A 20,010-nucleotide genomic window follows, 5' to 3' on the forward strand; every position below is an offset into this window, starting at 1 on the left:
ACATACTATACTATGTCTTTATATTTCTTTTTTACAAACTATACTATGGCTTTTTATTAGATTTTTTTGACACTATATTGTGACTTTCTTTGACTTTTTTCAACATACTATACTATGCCTTTTTTGACACACTATATACTATGACTTTTTTTTAAATACTATGTTGTGACTTTTTATTTGACTTTTTTTCGACATACTATATGACTTTTTTGTTGATACGATTTTTTTGACATACACTATGACTTTTTTATAACTTTTTCGACATATAATATGACTGATTTACAACTTTTTCGACATATACTATGACTTTTTTGGACATACTATATACTGTGACTGTTTTACAATTTTTTCTACATATTATACTATGACTTTAACTTTTTTCGACATACTATACTATGACTTTTTATAATTTTTTTCGACATACTATACTATGACTTTTTTGACATACTATGACTTTCTTATTATACTTACTATTCTTACTATACTTTTAATTTTTATTTGAATTTTTCCATTGAATGAACCATTTTTACGACATACTATTCTATGACTTTTTTTAAAATACTATACTATGACTTTATGACTTTTTTTTTCTACAGGTAAATGCAAACAGTGTGTCTTAAAGCAATATTTTGACATTTTGGACAATACGCTTATTGGTTTTCTTGCCGACAGATGAGAAGATCCATACAACTTATATCAGGAAGTGGCTGCTCCTGGTCAAGAAAGAGTTTGGCATATAACCTCCCAGTCACAAGTTTTTCCCAAAATGCTGAACTATTGATTTAAGTATTTTGTTTTGTGAAACCCAGTATTAGTGCTTGCAGTATATTATATATGCATACAGGTATATTGTACATGTTTCTTCTAGTTTCTTTAACACTTCTCTCCAAGACATGGAGTTCCTCGAGGTCCTCACTGACGGTCTCAACCGGGTCCTCCTGGTCCGCGGAGGCGGCCGCGAGGTTATCACCATCTACTCCTGAAAGAGCAGCCCCCTCCCATGCCCCTCCCTCAGCCCCGTCCCTGTGTCAACCTTACTCCCACACTCTCATCAACGCTGCTTCATCATTATGTTTTCTCTCACCGCTTATTTCTGTAAGATAGTCCTCTCACACCCAACCAACAGCCCAGCTCAGCTTCAGCACCTCTCCCTCCGCTCCATCCCCAGCAGACCGATGAGCACTATCACACGCTCAGCAACTATAACTACTGTCAGCTCTAGACTCATTTAGACGCTATCTAGATTTGTTCTTGAAGAGACTTCTTTTCCTCGCTAGTCTTCGATGTACTGTAATAACTGGCATTGAGTCGGAGTCACTCTGCAAGGAGGAGGTGGTGGTGTTGGGTGTGGGTTGTTAAGCCGAGGTGTGAGCGCGCATGCATGTTTGTGTCCGTCTTTGTTTAAACCTTTGCATTCCTTATTGTTGGGTTATTTAAATTTTTTATTTTTTTTTCAAATATAAGTGTGGCATAACAGCAGCAGCTTCTGCTTGAATAGGAGAACGAGAGCCTAACTGAAATGAGCTCAACGTAGGATTGTCTGTTTAGTTCCGTTGTGGTGATCGCACACCTCCCACAGCGCTCCAGCCTGTTGTCTTCTATGTGATTTATCTTTCAAGGCAAAAAGACACTGCTACCCACTGTCAGGACCACCAGCTGGAAGGAGAACAGAGTCCTTAAGTATGAACTGTGAAATTCACATTGGTTTTCGAAGAAGACTGAAAAGGCATGTGGATCAAACCTTCAGTATTATCTTTAACCTGATTACTCCTTAGCATGGCGTCCTTATAACTGTGTGGGTGTTTCTACTCCACTTGTTGTGTTACCGCCATCACTGTCTTTCTACCTGTCCTCCTTTCAATTGATTTCTTAGTGGCTGTTCATCTCCTTGGCCACTGTTAGTGCCAAAAAAAAAAAAATACAACAAGGCTAGCTTAGTTTGTAGAGATTGACACGTAATTAAAACTGTGAATAGTGCGTTTCCTACCAGAAGGCTGGTGTAACAATGGGGAGACAGTACAAACACCCCGAGGAGATTGTCATTGCCAGCACCCCTCGACTCTCGTGTGGATCACTGTAAATAATGTACAAGCTCTGACGCGTTGTTCAGTATGAGTGTAGTATTTTTGTGACATACTAAAAAGCTTCTAGTGGAGAGAAAACATTCCTTCGCTGAGAGGGACAGCTCAAAAACGCTGTTTTCAACGTTTATTTATCTATTTATTTATTGGATGGCATAGGCTCCTGTCACTATGGTAACCGTCATTGTAACCTCGACAAGCACTGCACCTGCACTGTCCGCCACTGTGCAACAAAGTGAAACTTTGATGAATTCATCAAATTCATTAAATAATACAAAAAAACACTAAATGTTATTTTTTCATCTAGAGAACAAATATGTATTTATGTTTATAGACAAAACTTACACATATTGATGAAATAGTTGTATGTCATTTTGATTGTCACTCAAAGATATATTGTTGTTTTTGCCTAATTTAGATTACATTAAATGTGCCATATCAAAGTATTTTTCAAAGAGAAATAGTGAACAAAAATTCTATTGAATTAGAGGGAACAAAGTGTGCTAAATAAAAGAAAGAAAACTGAGGTGTCTACATGAAACTAGTACGGTAATGATGACACCGTAGTTGGAAAGTCGCCCTATAGATGATAAAAGAATAGATGTTCGGACGCTCAGATTAAAAGCCGGTATATCAGCTGTTACAGAAGTGAGACTTTGAACATCTATCGATTGATTATTTAAAGGGTCAAGTCTAAATAAATGGAGAGGACAATGGCTTCTGTAGCTAGGAAACTCACATTGTCCACAAGACTGAACTCTATGCAGTAGACTCTCCAGTGAGATTTTATATCCTCTAGATTGGTTAAGATTTGAGCCTGACTGAATGACTGGTAAGCAAATCATATTTAGGTTCAAAAAGTGCATCTTGGAAGGAATGTGCAATAGTTGAAATCTGGACTCATGCGATCATCTTATTTATTTTTTTACACATATATTTTGTATATGTAGATTTCGTAAGTCTTTAAAAAAAAAATCCAGAATCATCTCACTTTGACCAAGGACAGCTGTCACTTTAATTTATTTCTGTTTGTTTTTTTCTGGAAGAAACTGTTTTTGGTCATTTGCACTTGTAGTAGAAATATGAATATAAATAAATAAGTATATATATACAGTATATACAATATAGGGAAGCAAAACAAATTAGTTTCTAGAACTATTTACAAACAGTATTTAATGTTTTTAGTGTTGCTTGAATGTCGGACCATATGTTGTGAATGCTGCTAGTATCAATAGATTTATTTCTACTGTAAATAGAGATGACTAAGCAACATTAAAGATGAAGGGATAAAGGGTATAGACATACATATCAGTGGTGGTGGTGGTGGTTGTTGTTTAACAAGACGAGGCTGTACCTGTAAACATTTGGCCTGAGGTCTCTGGACAGCATTAGCTTTCTGTTTTTATTACAAAACTATACTGAATACCTTGATGCAATATTAAACAACTGAGGGCAAATCCCCCACCCGTTTATTCTCTTTAAAAAAAAAAAAAAGCTCTCGATTATTACCATGTTTAATCCCATAAATAAAGTGAACCAATTTTAACGTACCAGATTATTAATTTACGTACTTTACTTCAAGAAATTTACAGGAATCACGAAAATGTTTAAATATGAATATTTATCTGCTAAACGTTACTGTTTGGAAATTTTTAACACACCTACCTTTGACACCTGTGATACTTAAGAAGCAGCCACTCCTAGTTTTTGAAGATTTTAGGGTGCCAAGTCATGAAGATTTTCTTTAATATGCTTGTCACGCTTAACTCTGACAAAGGGGTTGTTTAACGCTCACATTAGTTTTTGAAGAACATGGCTATTTTGGGATTGTCGCCACAACATTGCCTGCATCAACTGAGCCTTTTAAAATGTATTCAAAAGAAAAGATATCAGATGTTTATTGGAGAAGTTTATTGGAAATGAATTTATTTATTGAATTATAAATGTTTTATAATTGCTGTTTGCATGGTACTATGTGGCAATATTTGTTTTAGTGGTTTCTATAGTGATGACTTACATGTTCAAGGTGCAGAGTGGGGTGAAAGGTTGTCAAATGTTGTCACCTCCTATCAACTATGGAGTGTTTGCCGCTCAGCCGGCGACATGGCTAAAAACCTTGAAAACAAGTCTTTTGCAAAAAATAAGAAAAGTATGAGTTCACTATATTGTTACTTGTTATATTTCAATCTTGCTCAAATAGTCTTATGTAACGCAATAGGAGATTTTGAGTTTGCGAATGGATGAGCTGTAGAAATGGTCATTTCACCTTTGTAAATATGGATCACTTAAGTCAGAGACACTATAACCTACTAGTGTTGTCTTTTGTTGTACACTGTTCTATCACTGTGGACAAAGTCTTAGAGTTTTGTAAGATTATGTGCAATATTGTTCTCACATTGGTAAGTTTTTACATTTTGTCACAGTTATGTTATTTATTTTCTAGACACAACTGGAGGTGTCACTTTATTTCATGAGAATGTTTGTCACCAGGTGTTACAGACAATAAAGGTCTACAGTGTTCATCCCAAATGTGGCTGAGACAGCAAAGCACTTTACACTGAAGGGGTACTCTGTGACAGGATCAGTCTGCAGGAGTGTGTGTGTGTGTGTGTGTGTGGGGGGGTCTAACAAGAGCCAGCCTGCTCTGTACAGACTCTATCCCACAGTGATCTCTGGTGGCACACAAGTGTATTACAGCCAGCCGTGGAGGTCTGACAGCTCGGACTACAAAATAGAATTAATTCCCATCATGTTTAAGCAGTTTTCCGAACTGCAATAATCCAGAGACCTACCTGCTGATTTTGTTTACATCTTATCTTTTCAGCATTCTCTTGGACATTTTAGCATGCATCACATTCTTTCCTTTCTCTTGCCAAACTTCTTTTAAAAAAAAAAAAAAGAATAATAGTAACTGTTAAATTTATAGTGCTTGTCACTCAATCTGTGAGGTGAGCCTTCCCAGAATCCCTCCTCCACACCCCCAAACCCCTCTCCTCACCCCATCTGCCCCCAAATCCCTGGCCTCCCCCATCCCAGCCACTAAATCCACCCCAGCTCTGTATTTTAAATGTGATTGCAGTATAATTCTGAAAAATGATCAAAGAATATAAAACTCGCGCTTCCAATTCTGGCACCGGCTCTGCTTGGACGACACAAGATAGTCGACTTAGAAACCAGCACGCCCCCTCTCCCCACAACTGATCCATGATTTAGATCAGATCCTTCGCCTGCACAACTGTAGCATGAGACAAACTTGCCGGTGATCATTACTCAGTCTCCATCCTTAAATGGATATTAAGGGCTCTGAAACACATCTGTTACCGGGTTGAGGAGGCTGTCCTGTTAAGACACCAACAGAGAAAATATCAAACAAGTCCCAGATTACGACAGAGAGGGCACACACAGTCTGTAGCTCAGATAAGATCGTAACCTTTAGTATATTTTCACAGAAGCAGCAGACAGATGTGCCTGATGTTGGAGGCAAAGCTGCACTTACATTACACACAGTCGACCTCTCTGGGAGCTAAAGAGAAGAACTCAAGTGGCTATCCACGCAGTGCAAGCAGAGCCAGGTCCCAGTCATGTTGTGTAACTCAGTGCATGCATGCAATTACCCTGAACAAGGTGTATTGAAAATATATTGGGTGTTTGTGGTATAAAAGTATTTTGTTTATATCAGTTGGGATATTTTCTTTCAAGTAGTATGTTTTTTTTTCTTCTTCTCTTTCCTTAGGACTGGCCAATCATTGTATCCAAGATGAATATTATTATAGTACAAGATTCTATTTTTATGGTAGATTTATTGACAGGGTCTTCTTATTGTGTCAAATATTATCTGGAGATAAACTGATTACCAAAGTATATTTCAGTTAACTACATAAATGATGGTGTGCAAATGTGTGCTCCCGTGAATTAGACGCAGACAAGTAAATACTGTTTACTATTTTACAACATTTTGTAACAATTATCATTAATAGATTTAAAAAAAAAAGTTTGTGTCAATAGGGTAAAACTATGAAGTGCCAAAATAGGAGGAGAAGCCTGCAAATCCAGAATTTGGTGGAAGTCGCATGCCTGTCCAAAACTGTTCATTTACCCACTTTTCAGTAAATAACTGGGGTTAGGCTATATCCAGTCAATTATATTCAGTGAATGTATTAACTACAAAGGTTACCAATCACCAAAACTGGTCAGTCATGTCAACATTCAGACCTTTAAAGAAAAAACTTCTCAGCACATAGACTGGAAACAGGGAAACTGTCCAACGGTTACAAAATCCACCTAGCAGCATCTCTAAAGCTCATTTATTAACTCCTTGGATCGGGTTTGTTTAATCCATTCAAAACCAAAGTATAAAAAAGATTATACAAATTTATAAATACACATACATTTCATTAGAATTGTACCTTGTATGATTTCATGTGACAAATATCGATTGATTTTATCTTCAGGTTACTGGTCCCGACCGGAAATAGTACGGTCCATAACCTCATAAAACCGTTTTTACGTCGTTTTTTGTACGGTTTAAACGTGTTAGTTATTGAGCTTTGGATTGTGTTATCTTTGGACAGAGCCATTATCCAGTCTGTGTGCTTCATATTTAACTGACAGACCTGAGTGGTATCGATTTTCTCATTTTACTTTTGGGAACAAGCAATTTCCCGGAATTAATTTTCCTTTAATACTTTATGGCCTTTGACAAATACAGTATTTTATTTAAAAACCATACCTCCCTATAGAGGAATCTCGTCACTGTCCAGGTTTGTTTTTAATTCACTGGAGTTGTGGGAAACATTTTGTATGGATGTTTGACAAATGTAACGGATGTAGGTATAGATGATATATACAGCAAACACACAAAGACACACCTGTTTTGAATTTTGGTAATATGAAAGGGTTTTTCATTCAGAACCGTTCATTACTATACCTTGATACTGTACCTGGTCTTATGGTAAAGCCGTAGCGTGTTCCTTTCAGTTCTGTGGGAGTGTGTATGTGTGTACATGTAACTGCTGGGGGCGAGCTGGGAGGGGGCTACATGTAAATAAATCAAATACAGTTAGTGTGGAGGTGTTTTTTTTGTGTCAGTGTAAGTTAAATATTCAAAAATTTAAAAAACAAAAAATGTATTATTCTCTATTGTGTTTCATGGTACATAAAAAAAAAAAAAGAAAAAAAGTAGTTTTATCTTACATTTCAAAATGCTTATATCTCTGGCTTCTGGCGATACCCGTTCCATTTTATAGATTTGTCAGCACAAAATGCAATAAACCAATACCATTTTATTACTACAATTGTGTGGAGTTTTTAATCATGTCTTGTTTTGACAATGAAAATGTTACAAATTAAAAAGACACTGTTAACTATAAAACACAATCGATCATGGTTGGAAAAGAACTAAGGAGTCCATCATAAACCAAAGTATAGTGTACTTTGCACATGCAACTTCGCCTCAGTTTAACTTACATGTAAGAAGAATAATTATCTTCTGGCTAATAACAATTGAAAATACAGACCATTACAAAGTCTGGACAAGTTGTCAAATTTAATCAACACAATACTCAGAATTAAAAAAAAAAATAAAAAAAAAATAAAAAAAAAAAAAAAAGATTAAAAGCTCTTACAAAAAGATCCAACCTTCCAATATTCCTACTCACAGCTGGTAAATTCACTGCACAGAGAATTGATGTGGTGTCTACTTGTATCACAGGGAGAGGTGGACCTCACATTAGGAGAAGTAATGAATTCACTACAACCTATCAGTAATGCCGGGGATACATGGACATAGGCGGGATCTGGCCCATGCTGGGTGCGGACCTTGGGGGTGGCTGCTGTGAGCCAGCAGGGCCCACCAGGTGGTTGAGAGACGGTCCACTCTGAATGAGGGTGTCCAGCGCTTTCTGTACACTTGGGTTGTCAAAATTGATACCTGAGGCAGAAGTGGGGGGTCTTTGAACACCGGGTGGGACTTGCATGCGGCCAGGTGGGGTGCCATAACCCTGGGATCCAACTGCAGGAGGGCCAGGCATGGGTGGGCGGGCTGGGTTCTGGGACGGGGGTGGGCCAAGGGAGCTGTAGGCCTGTGGCTGGGAGGCGGAGGGTGGGCCACTAGCGCCTGCTGAAACCCCGCTGCCACTGTTGAACAGGCTGAGGATTTTAGCCTGCAGCTCCTGCTGATGGCTGGGGTTAGCGGAGGCGCCTGTAGCAGCTGATAAGCCGAGGTGGCTGGTCTGTGCGGGTGTGCGAGTCGAATGGGATGCAGGTGGCAGTCCTGCGGCTGAGGGCGGAACGTCATGGTGTACTGCTGCAGGGGCTGCAGCATGGACTGTAGCTGTAAGGTGAAAGGTTTGGTTATAATTTACTACTACGAGACAAATGGGAGCAATAATTAAATTCTACTGTAGGAGAACATTAATAGTTCACAAAGTACACATTTTTTTAAGTCTATGTTAAAGGACAAATTCGCCGCTAATTGAACCTAGGGGTTAATAACGTGTCCGAGTTCGACCGTTCTCCGGGATATGTTTTCATGCTAATTGAATGTGACCAGTTTTATCGCAAACCGCTAATTAGCTTACAACGCTAGTCGTCGGGGCAAGGGTAAAGTAAAAATAAATCACCATTTCTATAGCACCACACTTTCACGGTAGCATAATGAGGGTCCCTACATGTAAACCGAAGCACTGAGAACTTTGTAAGTTTACAGAGTTTATTAAAAAGATAGTTTAGAAAGACCGTACTGTTCACGTATACAGGCGGGCGCAATCTTGGGAAAACAGTCACGACCAGTCAAACGGCGTGCATACATTTTAATAAACCGATATAATTCATGCATTTCCATGTAATTACATTTCACAAACGTAATTCCTATCGACCCATTAGGAAACCACAGACCATGGGAGATTTAAAGCAACAGTTCAGCTCACGTTGCACGGCATTCGTTGCTCGATGGGTCGTGACCGTTTTCCCAAGATGGCGCCCGCCTGTATATGTGAACGGTACCGTCTTTCTAAACTATGTTTTTAATAAACTGTAAACTTACAAAGTTCTCAATGTGTCGGTTTACATGTAGGGACCCTCATTATGCTACAGTGGAAGTGTGGTGCTATTTTGAGCCTTGTTAAATGGTATAGAAATAGCGATTTCTTTTTACTTTACCCTTGCCCCGACAACTAGCGTTATAAGCTAATTAGCGGTTTGCACTAAAACTGGTCACAATCGATTAGCATGAAAACAAATCCCAGAGAACGTCAAACTCTGTACACGTGTTATTAACCCCTAGGTTCATTTTGCGCCGGAATTGTCTTTTAATAGAAACCTTGCATCCACATTGAATACATTTTATATCTATACTGGGTGAGTAAAGAAATCTCTATCACAATTCCAATGTAAAGATGTTGGAGTCTGTATAAAAATGCATTGTGAAGTTGAGCAGAAGTTGAGGTTTTAGCAATCTGAGATAGATCATTAAAGTGGGAATCTTCCAAATTTAGATTATTTTTAGTGCTCAAGTTTTCACAGACTAGTTCCTTGCTGAGCTGCATTGGAAGACTGTGACAAAGAGGAAATGTTATACGAATCCTTTAAAATAGGATATTTTCATCTTACCTGCAAGAGGGTCTGCAGCGCTTCGTAGCAGCCGGGTTCTTTTGTCTGTCAGGTAGGCAATGAGTCCATCCATTTCCTCTGGTGTTACAAATCTACCCAGCAGTCACACCGAAAAAAAAAAAATTATTCCAAGGAGTGGAAATTTTTAAACAATGCGTGAGAAACCAAAGGAAGTACAACATGGAAACCCAAGTTGAGGTATCACTGAAATTTACATTACATTCTCCACCCACAGCTCCCATCTTTTATTTTTCATTCAAGACCTTACACAACACTTTCATTTTAAAGATATTAAACCCGATACCTGTTCTCAGACAGCAGTGTGATGGCAGTGAGCACAGAAATAGGGTGGCCCTCTCGGTCAGGCTCCCTGAGTAATACACTGTCCGCCATCTTGGCAGCCTTTCTGGCAATCTCCTCGCGTTCTTTTTCGCGGTTTTCAACTTTGTACGTGTCATAATTGTGGGCAACCAGCATCATGGCATCCTGCATTGGCATGTTCCGATGCTCTACAGCAATAAAAGCACAACAAAGATTAGTAGGTTACCAACAAAATAGATGCACATTTGAAATGCTGTGCACTGCGTTATTGAAGAACCAAAAATGACCCTACCAACCAATAAATGCATAATGTCTTCTGGCATTACCTTGTGGTGTGCCACACAGGATGTTGACAGTGCAGGACCGGTGGACCTGGTGCTGCTGGGTAATGATGATAGCAAAGGGAGTGCGAGCTCGGCCTACATCCTCCAGTGCCTGGGTTAGTGAGACTTCTGTGTTGAGGAAGATCAGATCCACCACCATGCCCAAATCACGGACTTTCCGCCCGACCGTCTCCGCATACTCCCTACAGTTGTTTTCGGAGCACAAGTACACACAGGCAAACAAAAACACAGGAGCGATATGAAAATATGCCATGTACTGGTCGAACATTTACAGGGGAGATTTCTGGTCTAACATTTGCGTTTTCCCGTAAACAACAGAGAGTGGACATACTTTTGCGCCTTGTTGACGACAATCACAGAGCAGTCAACAGGACGGTCAGTGTCGAAGCGCCGCTGGAGTTCTTCATAGTACTGTCGATACAATTCGTTACGCCGACGCTCTTCTGGTCGAGCACGATCATCTACTGTTGAGGAGAGGTTGGAGGCGACTGGAAAATGTCAGTAAAATGTTTAGCAGTTGAATACAATTCTAAAATTGACTTTAAAAAAAAAGTTCTAATAATAAAAATAATAATCTAAACTTCTAATAAAGCCTTAAAAAAGGTAATTTCTGATTCAACCCTGACATACTATAAATACTGCAGTTGTGCAAAACATTTTTCAATAAAAAAAAAAAGGACCTACATCTTCATCTCGAAATATGTAGTTTAAATTACATGGTTAAACACGGAAATTATTTAGGTTTGGTTGAACAAGGCCCACGGTTGTGCCTGCTGTGTCAAGTTATGGTGCCGTGTCCTCAGATCTGGAATACTAAGCTAGTTAGCAAAATGCAGTAAAATGGATAACCAAACCTACAGAAATAACTTGTGGAATGTTAGAACAAAGAAACTGTTTGTATAAAGAGTTTATATATTCAAACAATTAGGAAAACCCAATCTATCCAAGAAAAATTAAGATATATTTTTACAATTTAAACACAATATTACTCTAATTACATACTTAATCAACTAATAGTAACTTAACAGAATTTGGCATGTTCACTGTAATACACATACCCTCTGGCTCACGGCGTCCGTTCCAGGGATCTCTGTAAGGGTCCCTGAAGGGTTCATCCTTCCTCCGATAAAAGTCTTCTGCACCACTGCCACTTCGGTAGTATCGGTCATAGTCATCTCTGCTGTATGGCAACATTTCAGGTTCAGATAAAAATGTAAGCACTTAACCCGGGACTTGCAACTAATGGGCTGTCAGTAGTCACCTGTATGCAGGATCACGTGACTCTGGGCCTCTGGGGTCTGGGCCTCTGGGATCTGGGCCTCTGGGGTCTGGGCCTCTGGGATCTGGGCCTCTGGGATCTGGGCCTCTGGGATCTTTGTCTCTGCTCTCTGAGCTACGGTACCGGTAATCATGGTCACGAGAGTGGCCACCTGGCCTCGACTCTCTACCCGGGTCCCTCCCATCACGGCTGTCCCGAGACTCCCGTCCATCACGGCTCTCCCGAGGCTCACGCCCTTCACGGCTCTCCCGTCCATAAACCGGTGAGCGTGACCGAGGTCGGGGTTCTTTGCTGTCCCCATAACTGCCATACGGGGCCCTGAGAGAAAGATTATCAATTAGTGCAAGGACGATTGGAGTTTATCCTGCCTATTAAATACTACAAAGGGTAATGGGAACCTCTGTCCATGACTGGTAAGGACAGCCCTACTACGGTTGGTATTGTAAAAAGATGGAATATATAATATTCACACAACCGAAGCAGAGCAAAGCGAAGGCAGCTATTGTGTTCGCAAAGAGAACTAACAGAAATTCAATCCAGGAGGCGATTCCGATAAGTCTTTTCAACAACGACCTTTTGAAAATGTCCAGCGGTCCGCATACGCAACAATATTGATTTGTCGACCATTTGAGCTTCATCGAACATAAATCCAGCTCTGAAAATACACAAGTACCATGGCTGTTTAACTTTTTTGAACAAGGTGGTTTATTGTGGGCATTTAGCACAATTTGCTTGTGATAATTAGGAGTTGGTTCTTCAGTAAGCCACATTCCCATGCTACAACTATGGGGTTAGAAAAATGTTTGCTTGACATTGTCTCAAGAAAATAGAACGAAAGTTTGACCGTAGAGGTCTAGTACAAGTTATTCATCTCACCTTTGTAAATTGCATAGAAAATTCAACCGTTTCTACATATCAAAGACATTTCCTAGCAAACTGTAGAAATGGAGTGGCCGAGGTGTATCCAAGTGGCGGTCATGTTAAGTGCCGTTTGAAGTTTTCATGTTAAGAAAAGGTGGATGGGTGCTCACTCTTCTGTTGCAGTTAGGCTTGGATACACAAGGCCATTATTTAATAAGCTCTCGCACAATTGTTGTTGGATCAGTTTGTTGTTTGAGAATTCAAACTAAGAATGGACCTCTCAGCAGTTTAAGGTGTTGCACAACAATTTTACATCATAATACATAATTCAACTGAATCATTAAAATGAGGATCATACACATAATGTGACACTGTTTGCATTAGTCTGTGATCCTGATATCTGAATGCCCGACGCCATGCCCCAAACTCCCGGAAATAAACTTCCCAATGATGTGTGGGATGTTTTGTGGCGTGTACTTAGTCATCCGCTGTGGATAAGCGTTGCATCCGTCTGTTCCTCGGACTAAATACAGTTTCATGTACACACCCAATTAATTAAAAGGCCATTAACGTGCCTAATAGATATGGGGCAGGGTGGGACTAGCATTAGGTTTCCTTCAGCTGGAAAGTAGCATATTTTAGCTATGAAATGCGGGACAAAACCACACCAAGAACATGAGTGTTGAAAAAGCATATGGCAAGAATCTTTGAGACAGACACTTTAAAAATTACATTCATGTGGCCATTTTCTTTATTTCAACATCTGGAAATGTAAATTAAGGGTGAAATATTGACTGTCCCATGAACGATCTTAAGCCCATCTAATGGTACGACAGCTTCCATTAAGCAGACTTCACCACTCGTGGAAATCACAGTTGAGGAAAAGATACGCTTCAGGTTTTTTTTTTTTTGTTTACGGGCACCTCAGATGTGATTGTAGTTCTTCACACCTATTTCACGTTACTTTACCTTCGTGGAGGGCTCTGCTGGGATTGAAGTTTAGCTTGTCGTCGCTCCACTGCCATATTTACATCTGAAAATAAATCAATCCAAACGTTGAACATAACAGTGACATGTAAACCAGCTTAAGTTTTCACGCAAAATGGAGTGGCCGCGATCCAAATGAAACCGCGCTCCAATATCCAAGCTCGAAAATCCAAATTGGACGAAAGTCAAAATGCTGCAAATCCTGTTGCCGAATTGAGTTTAAGACGAAGAAATGAAGGGAGTTCTTTCCTAACCTTAAAAGTTGGCTAAACACTAGCAAAGCTTTGAACGTTTAAAGTAAAATTTCAACTTGAAATTCAGACTTCAGAAACTACAAGTGCTCGACTTTAGTGACGCATTTAAATCCATGTTGAAGAAAATTCCGACAGGTTTTGCAAATAAAAGATTTCAGAGATTCAGGCTTTGCCAACATTTAATAATGCACTGTTTATTTGCTTTGTATGCCAATAATGTAACATGTCTACAAAAAGAAAGGTTAAGTAGAAAGGAAAAAAAAAAAAAAAAAAAAATCATTCATTTTGAAGAGTTGTAGGTCAAATCACACAACCTGCACTTTGTGAGGTTACTTGTGGGCAAGTATAGGGCTAAACAGAAAAAACATTTTTAAGGATTATTAATTAAGATTGCATACTTGCTACTTTGTCTTTGATGGAATTTTTAATTAAAACAAATCCAGATTATCTTCTGGATTAACTATCATGCTCAATCATCAAAAGTTTCCAAAAAAAACAACAACCTTTCAATAACTTGGTTTTGTTGCTCGCTGTAAACCAATAACATCCTATCCTCTTTGGCCATACAATCACACCCACTGCAGTTAAGGCTTACCTATTTTATAACCTTTATATATTCGACCCTTTTGGGCAGACTTTGCAGCTTCGGCTTCCTCAACACGTTCAAATTGTACAAATCCAAACCCACGAAACATGGACACGCCTGGAAGAGGAACATTTTAAGTGGTACAGACTTAGGTTCAGTTTGAAGAACATTTTGGATACCTACCCCTTTACCCACAAAATGATCAGTAGGGACATTATCACGCATTTTACATGCTTGCATTTCATGAAAAAAAAAAAAAAAAAACACGACTTGTGATGCTTAATGCCAGACATGATTAAAATTGTCATGAATTAATCGTATTGCTTGTATGGTGTTTTACTGACCGACTATCTTCCCATACGGGCTGAACAGGTCTTCCAAATCCTTCTTTTCCATGTCCGAGGTCGGCAAATTCCCAACAAAAATTCGTCTCTCCATTTCTCTGGGATCATTACTGCTGCAAGTGCGAGAAAAACGCCCCGGTGATGCGCTGCGGCTTCTTCGGCGAGACATGACTCGATCCAAAGGGTTTACTGGTTTCTTTCTTTGTGCGTCTCAAATGCTTCAAAAAAGTTTGGTTGTTCGTTAATAAGCGTCTTTAAATTGTCGTCCACAATCCTGAAACATGTCAGTGAGTTAAGAGAAGAGATCAAATCCCTTGGAAAGATGAAAAGTTTTAGCAGAGCAGAAGTTGCAAAATCATATCAGTTCAGACAATGGAAATGCTGTGGGGAAATCATTCACAAATGTTGCAAATCAAATTTGAAACAAATCGCGCTGGTGAAATCGCAAATTCATCCGAAACCTTTTGAATGGGTTTTCTCCGTTGCTCACTTGCACTTTTATTGGATTTACCGTTGAACTGGACCTTTACGTACTATGTGAGAGTGTGCCTTGAATTATGGGACAAAGGATAGCAGGACATCAGTGTATGATAAATGATGAGCATATTAACCAACGCAAATGTAAGTCCACCACGCAAATTTGGAGATGCAATTGACTTCCGTTTCGATTTTCCATTGTGCAGGGATGTGAAAGCCTTGCATAACTAGCCCACAATTTAACTACACCAACTGTGGTTTGGCAAAGCCTTTAGTTTGACAGGGATGAAAGTTAATAAAGTATCGCAGATGATCCATTCCTGCAACTGATCGGCCAAATGTGCACTTCCTGGGCTTTCAACATGTTTTGTCCTAGGGTTAGGTGGTATACCCTGTATAAATGGCACACAAGAGACTGTGCCATGTTGGCTACATTGGCTACATCATTTATTTTAGTATAGAATAGATTTAACTATGACATTAAATGCACCATGACTCTTTACATGTTAAACCAGTGAGCATACGCTTCCATTTTATGCCCCTTGAAACCATTAAAGAATCGCTTTAAGTTGTTGAAAACACACATTTCACGGAATGCAACAAAAAGCAGCGAACATTTCACGCAAAACAAAATCTAAAATGTTATACTGAAGTTGTGAAAGAGAGTGGAGCAAGTCGCACAGGTACTCACAGTGCGTCAACTGTGCAGCGTGATGAACGTGTTAGCGTGTTGTCTCCACAACGCTAAAATGGTCTGTATGATTTCACTAAATAGCAGTGCAGACAATTCTCGAAATCGAAGTGAGGCATTTTATCCTCTTCTCTTGAAATGGTAAAAATATCTTGAGGAAATTTCGCAGTGATGAAATGAAATCATGGGCTTAAAAATCACCTTGAAAATGCCAAAACACAAATGTTTTCTTTCATTTGTCTTAAAAGTCTTCAGGATAAGTTGATGTCTTTAAGTGGCCAACATGGCACAATATAACATGCAAAAGAGACTCTCTAGATGTTTTCAGTCCCAACACACACCATTCAAAAATGACATTAGAAAGTGAAGGCATTTGTTAGCCTACATTACATTTAAGGTCGTAAGTAATTTACATTATGCTTTTTAGGGAGCTGCCCTTTACATACCTTAACTTGAACCTGGATGCTCTGGAATCTGTGTCGACAGAATTTAAAACCCCCAAGCTCTGAAAAAGGAGGAAGAAAAAATATCAATATCCAATTAACAGTTTAGGAAATGAATCACCTCAAATGCCCTAAGATGTATGTAGTAGCTTCACTGATTACTTTTGCAAAGCAAAAAAAAATTCTGAAAACCATAAGTTTGCATTTATTATAAAAATCCAAAGAATGCTCTATTTTTTTTAGGCATAAAATCAAACAAATATGTAAGAACACATCACATGACAATGAGCTTAAATAGACCAATAAGGTAAAAACCATAGACTATAAAAAAGGTAAAATGTTTAGGCTTTTTGGATAATGCATTCATTCATTCGTTTACAGTACCATATTGCACATTACCTATTCTACATTAAATGCAGCACTTGTGATCAGAAGCGTTACAGATTTGATTATAACACGCAGACTTGCACATATGAGACCAAAGCCATTCAAAACCAGAGGTGGTCTGAAGGACAGCTATACGTTTTACAAGCCACCACGTCACTTTGTTTGCAGCGTTTGAAGCCCCAAATAGCAAGAAGGCCCCTAAACTAGCCTAATTCTACAAATTACAATTACAATGTCTGGTGGTTTTCGCTTTGCTGTGAGCGTCCACGCTGTTCTCGGCGGGCGGAACTCACACCGGTCGCGCTGCAAATGGCGTGCATCAAGCTGACTTTACAGCACCGGTTGTGATAACAGATCATCAAATTATTAATCATTATGTACATACATACATTATGTGATCTGTGATAACAGATCACATAATGTATGTTAAGTTTGAGTTTTTCCTTGGTGCGTTAACATATGTTGTTACGATGTAGCTACGCGTAGCCAGGTTGAAGTTGGCTAACTAGCTAGAAATGTTAGCTAACATTAGCATACCTGTTATCTTGAAACCGCACAGCTAGCTTTTTAGCGAAAGAGCCATCTAGCTACACAGAGGTAACGTTATACGATTTCTCAGCGCGTGTCGTTATGTTACAGACAGCAGAGTAACTCTTTACTAACCTTCAACGTGAATTTTATCTTCGTTTACAGCCTCTCAATGCCACAGATCGGTCCTGGCGATTCAGCTACCCCCCCTCTCACAATAGGCTTCTTCTTCTACTTTACGGCATCGCTTCTTCTTCTTCTCTCTCGTTGGCGGGCTGGGCTGCAAACCAACGTTTAATGTGCTTGCCGACACCTACTGTGCCGACGCGTGTAACCTCATGACTTTAAACAACCAATACAAATTAAAAAAACTTTATAAAGAAGTTATATTCTGGATATTAAACCTGTTTCATTACATATTTAAATAAGCTCTTCTTCTGCGAACACAACTATTATCGAACGTAGGCATCGCACACGTGTTAAACCCTGTCGACACTGTTTCCTTTGGCCCACATTCTAATTTCTTAAATTACATGGCATGCCTAAAAAACATTTCATACATACAGTGTTTCTGCTACAAGTATTATGTATTTCTGCTATCATTGTTTATGCAAATATAAACAGTAGGCTTAGCACACATATGTATACACACACGATTTACTGAACACACCTTCTTTTAAGGCAAAGAAATAAATAGGCCCTACATCATTGTGTAAAACAGTGTGCATAATGCATTTTGACATTCTCTGACATTTATCTATTTGTCCATATGAGGTAGTTGAGCTTATGTGTTAAGCTTGTGTTAAAATAGTATCCCCTCAACCAAAGCATAATGTCAAACTTGTACTGACTGGTAGCATGGACAGTTATGCTGCAGGCAGGCAGACAGACATAATTTGAAACTATGGAGCCACTTGTGCCTTGCATGAATGACTAGTAACCAGCTCTACTGCATTACCACACAGGGAACATTATGCCAATTGGCTTGAAAAACAATCTGCTCATACAGTGGCAGCCTGTTCCACTGCAGCAGCACCCTGCTCAAATCTTCTGTTCTTCTTTGAGGTCATCCTTCTCATTCAGACTTCCTAACGATAGCAGAGTTGATTCTGCGCAACATGTGTCCTTAAACTCCACATGTGGAGTGTATGGTCTCACCATTTGAATGGCTTTGAAGACTTTTTCAATGTTCTAAGTACGATTTAGTTTCACTCTGTCTAATTTGTATTTCTCTAGCCTTTCTTTTGCAATAGTGTACTATTCTATTAGGGGTGGGAATCACCAGAGGCCTCACGATACAATATCATCACGATACTTATGTCAAAATATATTATTGCGATTATAAACATATTGCAATATTCTGCGATGTATTGCAATTTATTACCTTTTTTCCAACTTCAAATTTTTACCAATTTTAAATTATGTCCCCAAAAGGAAACTTTTCTGTTTTATCTAAAAAGATACATTGCATGTTCATCTCTCTTCAATTTTATTGCTGCAAAATGGGATTGTCAAGGAGACAAACTGACCAACACATATTTAATAATAGATTAATACTTGGCGTCTGTGTATTGACACAATATCGCCACGAAAAATATCGTGATACTATGCTGTATCGATTCCCCCGCCCCCTCACCCCGACCCAGTATATTCTATCATCCCTTTCTGAAATCCACAGTCTGTGTTTTCCACAGATGAGATCTTCTGCCTCACTCAGGCTCTACATACATCCAGTGTTTATCACCACCTTTCAACTGTGGTTCTATTGAGGTTTCACATTCATCTGTTAAAATCCTGCTCATCAAGGGGACACAAAAACTCACAGTGTAGAGGTAACCCAAAAAATTCTGCTTTTATTATGTTCTCTCTTGGGCCTTCATACTGAAGTGATTCATTGCAAATATTTGTTATTGTAAACTCACTATACAGATCCAATTAAATATACTTTTTTTAATTAATTGTCATAAATACAATTGAAGTGTAGCCTATGTCTGAGGTCAATACAATCTGGAAAAACAATATTTGTTAAGGTTCCTTGGTAGGATACTGTATTTGATTGGATGACCTCATCCTCAATACATAATGATATTGAGAAACCTTTGTTTATTCCAGTGGAAAGGCTAAGTGCCAAGATAAAAGGTAGTAGGAGAAGCATAGGCAATCCGCATTCATGTCTTTTAGGAGTTATCGTAATTAAGAGTTTCATCTAAATCTAAATCTAAATAGAGTCCATGTCTCAACATCCAAGTCGTATTTACGACTACGAAAATATCAAATTTTTAAAAGTTCCTACATATTCATATCAACACAGTGTGTGTCGTAAAACCAAACAAACATGGATAAATCACGTCAGTCGCGACCATAAACTGTAAATGTTGGGGTCGGAACTCCATTTGTCAAGATAATTACACCCGAATTGAATGGATATAGTGCTATATTATCAATGGCATTGAATATTTCTAACCCTCACACGACAAACTCTACGTTAATCTACCATCTTGAATAGTCACTCGCAAGTCATTCCCATCATCCCATCTATCCCACATTACTTGAATGCGTTAGGGTTGCCAGGTTGGGATATTGTCAACTGTATTTTTACTCCGCAGTGCTGTTGAGATAGATCTGGCAAGTGAGACTAGCTTAGTTTGTATGTAAAAATTTTCACTTGTATAAATTATATATAAATTACGAGTTCATTCGTGTTATTATGTAACACATGTTTTCGTAACTAAGCATTATTTCGAACATTCATCTAAGTCGTTTCTATTTCATTAAATGTATTGTATATTCAGGACAACTCCCCCCACCACAGGGCCGTT

At 38.8% G+C, this 20,010-nt stretch overlaps 2 protein-coding genes across 15 annotated transcripts in view; one reads left to right on the forward strand and one right to left on the reverse strand.

The window, feature by feature from the left end:
- slc12a5a (solute carrier family 12 member 5a) overlaps positions 1 to 7,144 on the forward strand; it is a 102,372-nt gene extending 95,228 nt beyond the window's left edge. The window contains exon 26 of the mRNA XM_039796413.1: positions 892 to 7,144. Coding sequence (XP_039652347.1) covers positions 892 to 983 — 92 coding nt within the window. The 3' untranslated portion in view covers positions 984 to 7,144. The remainder of the gene's footprint in view (positions 1 to 891) is intronic.
- Positions 7,145 to 7,361: 217 nt separating this feature from the next.
- On the reverse strand, positions 7,362 to 17,460 carry ncoa5 (nuclear receptor coactivator 5). Of its 14 annotated transcripts, none has more exons than XM_039796408.1 (13): positions 17,327 to 17,460; positions 16,280 to 16,338; positions 14,666 to 14,939; positions 14,331 to 14,438; positions 13,464 to 13,527; positions 11,719 to 11,951; positions 11,616 to 11,673; positions 11,413 to 11,531; positions 10,686 to 10,842; positions 10,337 to 10,566; positions 9,994 to 10,198; positions 9,690 to 9,781; positions 7,362 to 8,412 (listed from the first exon to the last, which is right to left on the reverse strand). In XM_039796408.1, the coding sequence occupies exons 3-13, from the start codon at positions 14,832 to 14,834 to the stop codon at positions 7,841 to 7,843; spliced, it is 2,007 nt and encodes a 668-aa protein (XP_039652342.1). In that variant the 5' UTR covers positions 14,835 to 14,939; positions 16,280 to 16,338; positions 17,327 to 17,460; the 3' UTR covers positions 7,362 to 7,840. The 14 variants fall into 14 exon arrangements, with proteins under 14 accessions (XP_039652342.1, XP_039652341.1, XP_039652333.1 ...); XM_039796407.1 differs by having other exon boundaries at positions 11,413 to 11,534; XM_039796399.1 differs by having other exon boundaries at positions 11,413 to 11,534; positions 11,616 to 11,951; positions 14,666 to 14,883.
- Positions 17,461 to 20,010: the final 2,550 nt, after the last annotated feature.

This window comes from Perca fluviatilis, chromosome 4, assembly GCF_010015445.1.
Source record: "Perca fluviatilis chromosome 4, GENO_Pfluv_1.0, whole genome shotgun sequence".
Lineage (NCBI taxonomy): Eukaryota > Metazoa > Chordata > Actinopteri > Perciformes > Percidae > Perca > Perca fluviatilis.

Bases quoted from the DNA above. Each gene is read 5' to 3' on its own strand.
- ncoa5 (XM_039796399.1), bottom strand. From the start codon at position 14,834: ATGTCTCGCCGAAGAAGCCGCAGCGCATCACCGGGGCGTTTTTCTCGC. The intron at 10,567-10,685 runs GTATGTCCACTC...TTTGTTTGCCTG, and splicing joins GTCGTCAACAAGGCGCAAAA to TGTGTACTTGTGCTCCGAAA. The intron at 9,782-9,993 runs GTATCGGGTTTA...ACTGCTGGGTAG, and splicing joins ACACTGCTGTCTGAGAACAG to ATTTGTAACACCAGAGGAAA.